The sequence below is a fragment of the Stenella coeruleoalba genome (assembly GCF_951394435.1).
Source record: "Stenella coeruleoalba genome assembly, chromosome: 1".
Taxonomy (NCBI): domain Eukaryota; kingdom Metazoa; phylum Chordata; class Mammalia; order Artiodactyla; family Delphinidae; genus Stenella; species Stenella coeruleoalba.
Genome location: NC_137169.1, coordinates 114,944,073 through 114,956,861, shown reverse-complemented (window position 1 = coordinate 114,956,861; position 12,789 = coordinate 114,944,073). Strand labels below are relative to the sequence as shown.

General features: G+C 47.5%; 1 protein-coding gene across 3 annotated transcripts; it reads right to left on the bottom strand.

Moving 5' to 3' along the window:
* Positions 1 to 874: 874 nt before the first annotated feature.
* DUSP23 (dual specificity phosphatase 23) lies at positions 875 to 3,948 on the bottom strand. Of its 3 annotated transcripts, none has more exons than XR_013828123.1 (3): positions 3,239 to 3,632; positions 1,399 to 2,607; positions 875 to 928 (listed from the first exon to the last, which is right to left on the bottom strand). XR_013828123.1 is itself a non-coding variant. In XM_079919933.1 (3 exons), exons 2-3 carry the CDS (start codon positions 3,503 to 3,505, stop codon positions 2,422 to 2,424), a joined length of 453 nt encoding a protein of 150 aa, XP_079776059.1. In that variant the 5' UTR covers positions 3,506 to 3,507; positions 3,594 to 3,948; the 3' UTR covers positions 952 to 2,421. The 3 variants fall into 3 exon arrangements, 2 of the variants coding, with proteins under 2 accessions (XP_079776060.1, XP_079776059.1); XM_079919933.1 differs by lacking the exon at positions 875 to 928 and having other exon boundaries at positions 952 to 2,607; positions 3,239 to 3,507; positions 3,594 to 3,948; XM_079919934.1 differs by lacking the exon at positions 875 to 928 and having other exon boundaries at positions 951 to 2,538; positions 3,239 to 3,948.
* Positions 3,949 to 12,789: the final 8,841 nt, after the last annotated feature.

Below are 12,789 nucleotides of genomic sequence, written 5' to 3'. Positions count from 1 at the left end.
AGATGGAAGGCCAAGCGCAGAGTTTTTCATTTCAAGTCAACTCTTACTTATTTAAAAACCAATTTCCTGGGCTTCGCTGGTGGCACAGTGGTTGAGAGTCCGCCTACCGATGCAGGGGACGCGGGGTCGTGCCCCGGTCCGGGAGGGTCCCACATGCCGTGGAGCGGGTGGGCCCCTGAGCCATGGCCGCTGAGCCTGCGCGTCCGGAGCCTGTGCTCCGCAACGGGAGAGGCCACAACAGTGAGAGGCCCGCGTACCGCAAAAAAAACCCCAAACAAACCAATTTCCTTAAGCACATAATTGTATGTTTATTTCCCTGAGGAACTCTTGAGGCAGAGGAGACCTGCTGAAATTATGGGGATGGAGGCTGCACACAGGGTTTTAATGGAGTTAGAAAAATTTTTCCTCTCCCTTGAAAGAGGGTTGGGAGGAAGAGAAGGGCAGGTTCCTCTCTTGCAGGGCAGAGGATGTGGGGGGATGGAGTTAAGATAGGAATGGAGGGTCAGACAACGTGAGGAACGGTTGTGTGACCCCAGCGGGTTGGGATCAGAGACAGAACTCCGACGTGCAGCTTCAAGCCTGCCTCTTCTCTCCCCGCATCCTGGTAATTGGAGGGAAGGGATCCAGGAAGTGGGCTGTTCATACCCTTCCTGCCCCACCACCTTCGCGTGTACACACAAATACGCACACACACACACACACAATCAAAATACTCCTTTGGAAGATGCTCTGGTTTGCATCAGGAAACAGAATGGGTCATGCTGTTGTGGGAGGAGTGGGTGGGTGGGCAGGGCAGAGGGGACTTTGATGAGCAGAGGGTAAGGGTTTCAGTGCTTCCCCTCTTCTGCTACTTCTCACTCCTCTGTTTTAGCCTGAATGCTTGGAACTGTAGGTTCTTCTCTTTGAGAGATGCCCTCACCTGGGTAAACTGGGTGGGGACCAAGGGAACAGAATGAAGGAACTGATTATCCAGATTCGACACACAGAGGAAAGGAGGCGGGGGTGGCGAGGGCGGCGAGGGCACTTTACAGTCTTTCTCTCGCTGCTAGATTGGCAAGACTCTGGCTCATACTCCTTTTGTCTAAGAGGGTCGGAGGGGGGTTGAGTTGGGTGGGCGGCAGAGGAAGGAAGTTGCAGTGAGGAGTGGGTGGCCTGGAGCTGGTGGTGGCCTGGGCTACAAAGGCTGGGGTCTGCAGGGGGACCCTTGCCTCCTCCCTCCATGTCTCCATTGGATGTGGAATGCATGTCTGCCATGGTACCTATTCTATGTGGTTGGACTCTGTCGGGCTCCCCGCCTCCAGAAGGCTGTGAATCACGTCCCCTTCAGCTGGAGGGCCTCTGCGTCTAACAAAGCCTGGTATACCGGCACTCAGTACACATTCCATGATGAATTCCTACCTTATCCATCCTGGTCTGCCATTACAGAAGAGCCGACAGGAATTCAGGCAGGAGTTATAGCAAAAAGAGTCCACCTGGCTAGGCTATCCCATTCATCCTCTCTCTCGAAGCTGCAGGTGTGGTGGTGGTGCTGGTAGCATGGCATCCAATGGGGAAGTGAAGGTAACATCTGAGAAACATGGCCAAGGTTCGAAGCCCTGAATGTCTTCATTTAATCATCAAATATCCTCTGCATACCTGCCCAGAGAGGCTGGGTTCTGGCATTCCTCAGCCTCATGCGGTGGGGCAGCATAATGGGCTGGAGGTCACAGGTGAGCGGAGCAGCCTGAGGCTGGGGAAAGGCACCCAGCCCCTGGGAGATGGAGACAGTGATTATCTGTGAGCACAGCATCCAGGCCTTCTCTGCCGTAAGAGGGCTAAAGGGATGACACACGTGGGGCATGCGGGCCTGGACTGAGGGGCTGTGTCCACAGGGGCCCTCCTGGCCTGCGAGCATCAGAGACCTTGGGCTGCCAGGGATTTGTTTCCTTTTCATTGACCAGCTCCCCAGAAGACACATCAAATATTATTAGAGATCAGATACATAAGAGTTTCAGCATCTTTAAAAGGCTGAAAATGTGTGCTGTAGTCCTAGCCCATACTTCCACTTTCCGGAAGTGTAACCTTGCGCCTTTCTGAGTCTTGGCCGCCTCATCCAAAGAAGGGATGGCCCTTCTGCCTTCCCTTTATTATGGGGCTATTGTGAGGCGCAAAAAAAGTCACAAAGTGTGGGAGCACTTTGTAAACTTAAAGTGCTATGCAATGTGAGCTGGTTCTTTATTTATTCAAGGCAGTGGCAGAGGGACACCCCACATTGGTGCTGCTCCAGCCATCCTCCTACCAGGACCTGCCTGCAGGGAAGGGCTACTTCTGTCTTTTGACCGCTGGAGGGCTTAGCACTTTGAGTTCACTTCTGCATCTCTGGCCCCATCTAATAGACAGGTCAGGGCCATGGGGGGCCTGGCAGAAGAGTGCTGAGGTCCCTTATTTCCTTCGCTGGTAGAACTGGAAGACCGCCTTCTCTTGCTCATACGTCTCGATGGAGCCGGGTCGAAGGCGCCGGATCTCAGCGATGGCGTCCCCTGCAGCCAGGCCCTGCTCCTTCACCAGGTAACAAGCCAGCATGGTACCCGTGCGGCCAAAGCCCAGGGCACAGTGCACTCCCACCGCCTGCGAAGGGGGAGCTGGGTGGGGAGGAGCTCAACGCCCTCCCAACACTCTCCTGACCCTCACTTGTAAAATACAACCAGGTTTTAAAGATGTAGGACAATGAAAAATATAAATATCTGGTTAAGAATTTATTTTATATTGCTTATATGTTGAAATGATATTTTGGAGTTACTGGGTTAAATTATATTATCAAGATGAATTTCTCCTGCTTCTTGTTTACCTTTTTAAAATGTGGCTCCATTACATTTGGACAGAACCTTGCTCTGGAGACTGCTCAGTACCCCCTGACTTCAACCCCCATCTCTCCCAAGTACGTTCACCCTTTCTCCTTCTCAACTCAACATCAGCTGGTTCTTCGTTGCCTTTCCTCGAGCCCAATTCACACTGCTGGGTCCTCTTCATACTCCTCCCCCTTGCCCCCCGCCCCCCCCGCCTCCGCCGCCCCCCCCCCGCCTCCGCCCCGCTTTGGCTTTCAGTTCTGGTTGAGATGGTCTCCTGGCCCCACCCTCTTCCTCCAGTCTTTCTCCCGGAACCCAGCTAAGTTATTCCTGGCCCCGCCCTCCCCAGCTCCGCGTGTCCCCGCTGACCCCTCCCAAGTCCCACCCCCCCGGGGCTAACCCCGCCCACTGACCTCTCCCCGGGCGTTGGCCTCGTCGACAATCTTCACGAAGCGGTCGATCTGCTCTGGGCCCGGCGAGCAGAAGTCTGGGATGCGCAGTCGGTGCAGGGTGAGGCCGGGGCAGCTGTCGCTGTGCGGGGGCCCGCGCTCCGTCAGTGACACCAGGTGCCGCACACCCTGGTCCAGCAGGAACTGGTAGTGGGCGGGGAGCCGGGGCAGGGCCAACCCCGCCAGCCGGCCGGGGAGCACCCACGAGAAGTTGGGGGGCTGCACGCCCATGGCTGACGGAGGGCACAGAACAGCGGGTCACCGGGGGCGAGGCCGGCCCGTCCCGCTCCGCCCCCGGGCCGGGTAACCGTCCACCTACCTAGCACTGGCGCCTCCTGGAGCCACGTGGTCTTCGGGACACATCCTGGGTGTCGTCCTGCTCCGCCTCAGGGGATTGGCCGAGCAGCCTGGGGGCGGGGCTAGAACACCCAACTCCCGGCTCCTAGTGACCGTCGGAGCGTTCTGGTCCGGCCCCAAGCAGAACACTCGTTGATTGGTTGGATAGTCAATAATGGGCGGGATTACTGCAGCCGTGTGCACGGGGATTGGTGGACCACGCAAACAGCCAAGACAGAACACCTAGAAGGAATTAAAAATTCTTTTCTGTGGCTGAAGCAACCCCGGGTCGAGCTCTGCTGCTCCCTGGCGGTCGGTGGGAGTTATTGCATCGCTGGCCAACTGCCCCTGCTGCCCAAGGGCCTGGCCTTGTCTTAACTTTCTTCACAATGGATGCCCAAGGGTTTAAGAGATGGCAAATCTACATGCGGCTTGGGGGAGGAATCTTCTCTACAATAACTCTAAGTCATTATCAGTGACTTTTTGAACTCATCCAGTAAGTGGGAATCGCCACTGTACAGGGGACTATTCTTGTTTTTCCACTGCTGAAATTATTAAAAAAAACCCCAGTGTTTCTGCCATCTGGTGCCCTGAAATTGTACCCGGGAGAGTAATAATGTAATAATAATAACAACAACAAAAGCACCACCACCAACAACAATATAAGAATTAACAAATTGAGCATTTACTATGTGCCAGGTATTTTTCAAACTGATTTAATTGCCACAATAATCTTACGAGGTGGGTAATCTATTTAACTATCTTATAGATGAGAAAACTGAAGCTCTGGAGAGGTTCAGGAACTTGACCAAGAGATGACTGATGGCGGGGGTTTGAAACCAAGCAGCCTGGCTCCAGAATCTTTAACAAAACGGTATTGTATTCTAAAGTTAAATAGAAGGTTACTGCCTTTTTACCTACCCATCCTCATGTCCCTCAGCTGGGTTAAACAGTTGCAGGATTTGTTAATTTTTCTTCGTATTTCCTGATTCTCAGGTTCTGTGAGTCACCCTTCCCTGGGGAGGCTAGAGTTTCTCTGTGTCATTCATAGCAGGTGGGGAACTAGATCTGAATACAGTGTCTTAACTGTGATCTGACTGGTTCATATCCTCATTTGAACAATGTGCTTCTAGTGATCAGACTAATTATAATTATGAAAATAGTTAACCCTTATTGAATTTGCTTATGTACCAGGCCCTGTGCCAGGTGCTTTCTGGAAGAGCCACATTGGGAAGTTATATTTATATCTCTTTTGCACATGCGTAATCTGAGGCTTAAAGAAGTTGGTTAACTTAGCCAAGCACACATAGCTAGTAAGTAGCTGGGCCGGTTGAGCCAAGGTCTCTCTCATTCCAAGCCCGGGGTACCTAGTCATGAAGATGTACTTCCCTCCTTCTGTTCCCATCTACCCCTGACACACACATTTGGTTCCAGCAAAATGAAAAGGAATTTTTCTTCCTCCAAAGATCAAAGCCTGCTCTGACCCTGTGGAAAATGCACTTACCGTTTACCCAGGTAGCTCTGAAGCATCGCCTCTGCCTACTCTCCCCAGGTTCCAGGAGCTGCCAGATCTACCCTTTCCCTTTCTTCTGTACAATCACAGCCCTGATTAAGCCCTTCCTGTCTGCACTCCCATTTCCCACACAACTCCCTATGACTCTTTCTAGCCCATCCCAGTTTATTCCGATTGTGCCCTTCAGCCACCAGTCACCCCTTCTCCCCTCCCAGCAACTCCTCTCAATCCCTTGCTCAGGATTTCTGGCTGCACTGCCTCTGGAGACAAGACTCCAGCACTTGCTCCTTTCAGGTTGAACTTTTCTCAGTCCCTTTTCCTTGCTGTCCTTTCTTTGCTCCCTCACTCATAAGGGGAAAACTTCCCACGTCTCTCTCCACTACCCTATGCCCCTTCCTTGCCTCCTTGAGATCCAGCTCAAAGCCCATCTTCTTCAGAAAGAAGACATTTCGCGGGGGGAGACAGAGATTCCCGTGTGGGTCTCTGCAGGGGTTGAAGTGCATCCATCAACCCACCTGGGCTTCCTTTGTAGGAATTCCTCCCTCTTTACTGCTCTGCCTCTGGCTTCCAACAGGTCCCTGCCTTGGTCTGTGTCCCATTGTCAAGAATATTATTTAGTTTTCTGTCTTGGGCCCAGGGGGCCTCACGTTGAAAGAAAAACTCCTTTCTGATGGTTTCCTGGCTAGGATCCCGGCAACTAAACAATGTCAGCTCCCCGCACGTAGCCCCCAACCTCATGCAACACTGAGCTTCTTTTCCTTTCTCTTCTGTGTTGCCTGACCTTCAGTAAGATTTAATCTTCATACTCCCATCTCATTTTATATAAATATGTACTCCTAGTATAGCAGTTAGTTTATTGGATTGGGGTTATCTGTGTCAGAGCCAAGAAGGCATCATTCCATCTTCAGATTTCACACATCTAATACAGAGCCTGATACCCAGTGCTCAAAATTGTTAAATGAATGAAAAAATAAGTAGAATGCATAGGCCAGACTGTGAAGGTACATTTCTGGGAGTGTAGGAGAGTCTCCAGGACTATGTGACAATGTGTGTTTATGTGTCTTTTTTTTTTTTTTTTTCCACCAGCAAGGTGAGTTTACTCAGGAATAGTAGAGAATTGCAATTCGGGCCAAGCAAACTATGGCAAATCATAAACAGGTTCTGGGAACAGAGGAGAGGGGCTTGCTTTTATAGAGGAAAGGAAGAATTAAGGAGGGCTGTGACAGTTCTTCATTGGCTGCAGCCGGTGGCAGCTTGTTGTTGATGGGCCAGAAGGAAATCTTTCTTCCTTCTGGGGTGTTTGTGTGTCTTTTAATTTTTTTTTTTTTTTGTGGTACGCGGGCCTCTCACTGTTGTGGCCTCTCCCGCTGCGGAGCACAGGCTCCGGACGCGCAGGCTCAGCGGCCATGGCTCACAGACCCAGCCGCTCCGCGGCATGTGGGATCTTCCCGGACCAGGGCACGAACCCGTGTCCCCTGCATCGGCAGGCGGACTCTCAACCACTGCGCCACCAGGGAAGCCCTGTGTGTCTTTTTAATTGCATGAGTTTGAGGACTATTTGAGTGCGGTGTAACACCTTCTTGAGATGTACTTTTTAACATGTGTGTGCTTTTAAGGAGAGAATGACTGTGTCAGTATGATCCTGGCTAAGTCTAATTACTGTTTTGTAAAAAGGGAAAAATAAGCCTTGCTCTTTGCAGAGCCCTGCTCCTGTTGTGTGCGTGTGTTTGATCTTGTGTGTATGTAAGTGTGTTGAGGGAGATATTTTCCTGGAGAACAGTCTGTTGACACTGACAGTGGGCTGAGTGATAAGCTTAATTTCCCTGACTTCAAGGAATTTACAACATGCTGGGGGCGGATTTAGACTCAAAAGTAATTGTTCTCATAATATATAGTAAAGTACTAAATTACTCATCAAAGACAATCAGATCATATATATTGAAAAGTTAATTGTGCAGTAAAAATAATAAGCACAAGAGAAGTCAGTGGGGGAAAGATAAGCTTGGGTTGGAACCACCAGAAAAGTCTTATGAGGACAGTGGTCTTCGTTCCCTTTTGTTCTCGGCCCATATTGTGAAATACTGGAAATAACATTATTTGGAAGCTCAACAGAACAGTTTTAGAGCATCCTAGCTCCCCCTTCCCCTAATTCTCTTTGATGTTGAGGCCCCAGTTCCTTGAGGGCTTGATGCTAGTGGCAGTTGGAGGTGAAACCAGAGACAGAGATTCCTTTCTCCAAGTAGGTCCCTGTGTCCCACCAAGGCAGAGGATTGCTTGGGTTTGGGTTCCTGTGGCCCTTGGACTGTAGTCAGAGCTCTCAGTGTCTTAAATGTTAGGATCTTTTGTCTAAACACATTTCACACCTGGGACCCAATGATCTGGAAATTGGGTTACAGAAGGGATGGTGTGGTAGCCAACCTCAAAGACCACCTCATGTCTTTTCCACATTGATAGGCCTGGCTTGTGTAACAAGTAGAATATTGTGGTCATGATGGTGTGTGACTTCTTAGGTTAACTCACAAAAGACAGTGTGGTTTTGACTTGCCCTTTTGTGGGAGAAGCCAGCTGCCATATTAGGAGGACACTCAAGGAGTCTAATGAGACATCCGTGTGGGGAGGCTTCATACCAGCATCACGTACGAGAACTTGCTATTTTGGAAGTGGATCCTCTGGCCCCATCAAGACCTTAGATGACCTGCCCAACAACTTGACAATAACCTCACAGGTTCCCTGAGCCAGAATCACCCAGCTAGTCCTCCCTTGAATTTCTTACCCACGGAAACTATGAGATAATAAATATTGGTTATTTTAAGCCATCAAATTTAGGGGGAATTTCTCATGCAGCAAATAGGAAACAATACAGATGGGAATATTCAGATAAAAGGAAAGAAGAGAAATAATTTCTAATAAACTGAAGAAGCGAAATAAAATCAAGTTTATTTTTCAAAGAAAAAGTTATACTATAAGCAGTTGTAGTCTAAGTGTGCGTGTGTGTTTTTGGGGGATAAGGTGTTGAGATAGGTCAGTGCAAATTTTCCACATCTGGAGAACCATGCTGTGTAGAGGAACCAAGCAGAATAGTTTGGGTGTGGGTTTTGGGTGTTAGTGGTGTGGGAGGTACGGGGTTTGATGTGGTATTTGTGTAGTTAGGGACGATATACAAATGATTTAATAACTGGCCATGGCACAGGAGGCAAGCAACCAGAATGGACCCTCTACCAGTCAGCACCATTGCCTACAAACAAATGGTGATGCTATCCTGCTGTTAATGGATGCACATTGGTGTCAAGTGTAGAGGCTTTGACATGATCTGGGGTGTGGTCAGCTTACCTTGGACATTTCAATATAGGTCTTTCCACAAGATGGCACTGACAGCCTGATAGCTTTTCCTTGTTTCACTCGCTCTCTCTCTCTCTCTCTTTTTTTTTTTTGTATTTCTGATTTGTATACTGTTACAGAACATACCATGACTGATTGCCCACAATTTACTAGTTGATTTCTTGTACTTCTGACAATTCTATCACCTTCTTGGCACTTAATATTACGTTTTTTCTTTAGACCATTCCAGGGGCACATTGAGACTTCCCGTTAGGATGTTAGGGGGTGGTGCCTTATACTGGAAGCTATGATTAGGGGAGCTGGAGCTGGAGATGGACTTGGGGGCTTTGGTTTCAGTTAGGTAAGAGACACCTTTGCGATGAGAACGGTTTTGGTGAACTATCTCGCTTCTGACATTCATGCTGCTACAAACTTTGCTTTGCCTTGGATCCGAAAGGAAAAAAATTACTGAAAATCTTGGCATTGCAATTTTCACTGCATAATTGTAAAAATTGGAAAGGACCTCAGAGATCTTCGGGTTTAACCTCTCCATTTCTGGGTGAGGAAACTCACCTCATTGAGTTACTCAGTTGGTCCAGACTAAGACTCAATCCACACTATCAGATATCACTGGGTCACTGCACTGTGTGACCTGGACCAAGTTACTTTAAATTTCTAAGTCTCTGTTGCAGATGTCTATAATGATATAGATTATTAAGGATTATTGATAGGGTTAAATAAGCTAGGAATATGTAAAGTGCGTAGCAAAGTGCTGGCACGTAATTGGTGCTCACAAATGGAAGCTGCTTCTGCTGTCACCATCATCATAGGATGATTTAGAGCCAGATGGGAACAAATGAAGAAATTACACTTATGTTGATATATCTCTAATGTGAAGTATTATCATAGGATGCTGTGGTTAGTGGAATTTTTTTTTTTTTTTTTAGGAGTTCTCCCTTTGAATTTTCTTTTTCACATCTTTATTGGAGTATAATTGCTTCACAGTGTTGTGTTAGTTTCTGCTGTACAACAAAGTGAACCAGCTATATGTATACATATATCCCCATATCCCCTCCCTCTTGAGCCTCCCTCCCACCCTCCCTATCCCACCCCTGTAGGTCGTCACAAAGTAACAAGCTGATCTCCCTGTGCTATGCAGCCGCTTCCCACTAGCCATCCATTTTACATTTGGTAGTGTGTATATGTCAGTTCTACTCTCTCACTTCATCCCAGCTTCCCCTTCCCCTCCTGTGTCCTCAAGTCCATTCTCTACATCTGCGTCTTTATTCCTGCCCTGCCACTAGGTTCATCAGTACCGTTTTCTTAGATTCCACATATGTGCATTAGTATACGGTATTTGTTTTTCTCTTTCTGACTTACTTCACTCTTAGTGGAATTCTAAGATGGGCCCAAATGACCTATACCCTTTGATGAGGGGCTATATACCCTTTGATGAGGGGCTATCACTCCCATGATTATGTCATGTTTCATGGCAAAAGGGGGCCACTCAGTAAGGTGGCCCTGGGAGCGGAGAGTGATTCCCAGTTGACCGCTACTAAGAAAGTAGAAGCTTCAGTCCTACAACTGCAAAGAAGTGAATTCTGCCAAATGAAGGAGCTTGGAGGAGGACCTGGGGCCTCCGATGAGAGTTGCAGCCTAGGTGGCATCTTCATTTCAGCCTGATGAGACCCTGAGCAGAGGATCCGGCTAACCTGTAACCGGACTTCTGACCTACAGAACTGTGAGATAATAAATGGGTATTTTTGTAGCCACTAAGTTTGTGGCAATTGGTTACACAGTAATACACAGTAATAAAAAACTAATACAGATGCCTTATTTACTTGCTTTATTTTCTTATTTTTAATATGCTGGTTGCAATACTAGAGCTTTGAGCTTTCTAAAAGGCGGTCTTATTTCTTGTCTCTTTTCTCCTTTAAGTCTTCCAGTCTTCAAAACTCTAGACCACACAGGTCCTGTTTTCCAGGGCAGATGCAACAAATACAGTGAATCAATGGAGCGCAGGAATTGTCACTGCCTCATTCCCTCTAGGCACCTCCCCAACCTCCTGGCTTATCCTCCAACCACCTTTAGACCAGTGCTTCTCAAAGTGTGGTCCACAGTTGAGCAGCATCGCATCACCTGGGAGCTTGTGAGAAATGCAGAATCTCAGACCCCATCCCAGACCTTTGGGATCCCAGGTGGTTCACATGCACACCTATGCCTGAGAAGTCCTGCTGTAAAAACTTTGTCCTGCAGCTCTGTTTTCCCTTTGCTGGACAGTCATTGGTAGCACCTAAAACACAGCCTGGTCACAGGAGGTGGTGCCTGATATCTCCAGGTGTCTTTGGCTGAGCAGGGCTGTAGGCAGAGGAGCACGGGGAGAAGCCTCAAAGAGACCTAACTGGCCTGGGTAAATGCCTGAGGTCAATTACAAACACCCGACTGTCCCTGGTTGGAACAATCTACTGCTTTACCTGCTGGTCAGGAAGCTATCCAAGAAAAATATGCTTACATGTACGTTGTGAATTTCCTGTTTTTGTTCCAAGGAAGGGCTTGGCTCCCAGATTTCCTTTCTGGAGGAACTCTTGAAACATCACTTTCCACTCTCTCCACCTTTAAGTACGTTCCAACCATAACTGAAATTACCTGATTTATCATCCTTCAATTGAAGTGTGCCAGCCTCCCTCCAGTTTTGGGAAGAGGAGAAGGAACCATTGGACCGCCTCCCGTCACATCCCCTCAACCCCCCAACAGAAATTCCTCCCGCCCAGATCCCATCCTTCTGCAATCTCCTTAGGACCCATCACCTCCGTGGCTCTGCGGACTGGCCCCCATTATTCCTGCCTTTACACATTTCCCCTCTATGCAGCTACGATGCCTTCCATAGAACACAGACCTTACTTTCCCAGCTCTTCCTTATTGCCTTCAAGAAAAAAAAAAAAACCCAACATTTGTAGACTGGCATAAAAAGCCCTCCAGGATGAGGCCTCTCGCTTCTCTCTTCAGCCTCATCTTACCTCATTCTTCTGCAACAATGTGTGTCTCCATCACACAAAGCAAAGAGCAGAGCCCTCTCTCATGCCTTTGCACGTGCTATTCCCGTTACCTGTCCTGTTCTTACCTTTACCCTGCAGCAACTCCTCACCTCCCTCAAGATTCAGGTTGGAACACAGCACTCTCTCTAGGAAGCCTTTCCTGTGCCCTTACAATTTATGTTTTGTATCGCGCTTCTGTAGCATCTCTGTGAAAACATTTATTACATCATATATTGAAAATATTTGAAAGCATTTATTGATTTGTTATACAAATATCATATTTTTATTTTAAAATCGTTAACATATATACACACAAAAAGAAAAAAATGCTTACCTATTACCTATTTATATTAGTGTTCAAAGAAGACACTCTGTGTTTTGCAAGTATGAAGGGAAGTGATATAAGAAATTAGAGGCTTACACACCTGTTAGATGGACTGTTGTAGCAAGGGTCCCAGGGGATTTTAGCCTATGATATCTAAGTGACAGACTCTCAAAGACCTTGCCTGGAAGCCACTCCACTGTAAAGCTCAAGAACTTCTGGAAAATTCCCACCAATTATCTCAGTCTGCAGCACTAATGTGGGGAATCCCAAGGCTGTTTTGAACCTCTCATCTGCTTATGCATTTGTTATCTCTGGAAAAGAATAGCTTCTCTGTTTTGGAAATATTGTCCCCAGCATCTCCTCTGTGGTACAGAGGTCTTAATAGTGAGGGGCATTGATGCTAAGTTTATAACAGATAATTCACCTAAAGATAACTACATTTTGGTGCACCACCTTTCATACATATTTGTGTGTGTGTGTGTGTGTGTGTGTGTGTAAGTGAATAATATACATATAAAACTCTCTCTTTACTATGCGCTCTCTATCTTTATATCTATATACATTTCTCCCCTCTGGCTCCTTGAAGCTCCTTGTTTCTCTACTTTTTAGAGCAAGGATTCCCAGCACTGGTTTGATGACACCCTGGAGTGTCTTCATTTATCTCAGGGGGTGCCTTGAAATTCACAAAACAAGATTAATTTAAATTAATTTTCATTTAAAAAAGTAAACAGACATTATATAGTAATTACAGGTACAAGTGTGTGTGTTGAAATGAAACTAATAAATGCTTGCCTTAGAGAGACATCAAGAAGATGGGGGTGGGGTTGGAAGGGACCAGAAAGGTGGTTTAGTTAGACTGTTTCTAAAACATCCCCTCTAATTACTTCCAGGTTGGTATTTCCCCCAAATTAATCGTGTTTCTCAAATTGGAAGTCAGGGCTAAGGGGGCCGAAAGCTTCTCGTATGCAGGTCTATATTCTGTGCCTAC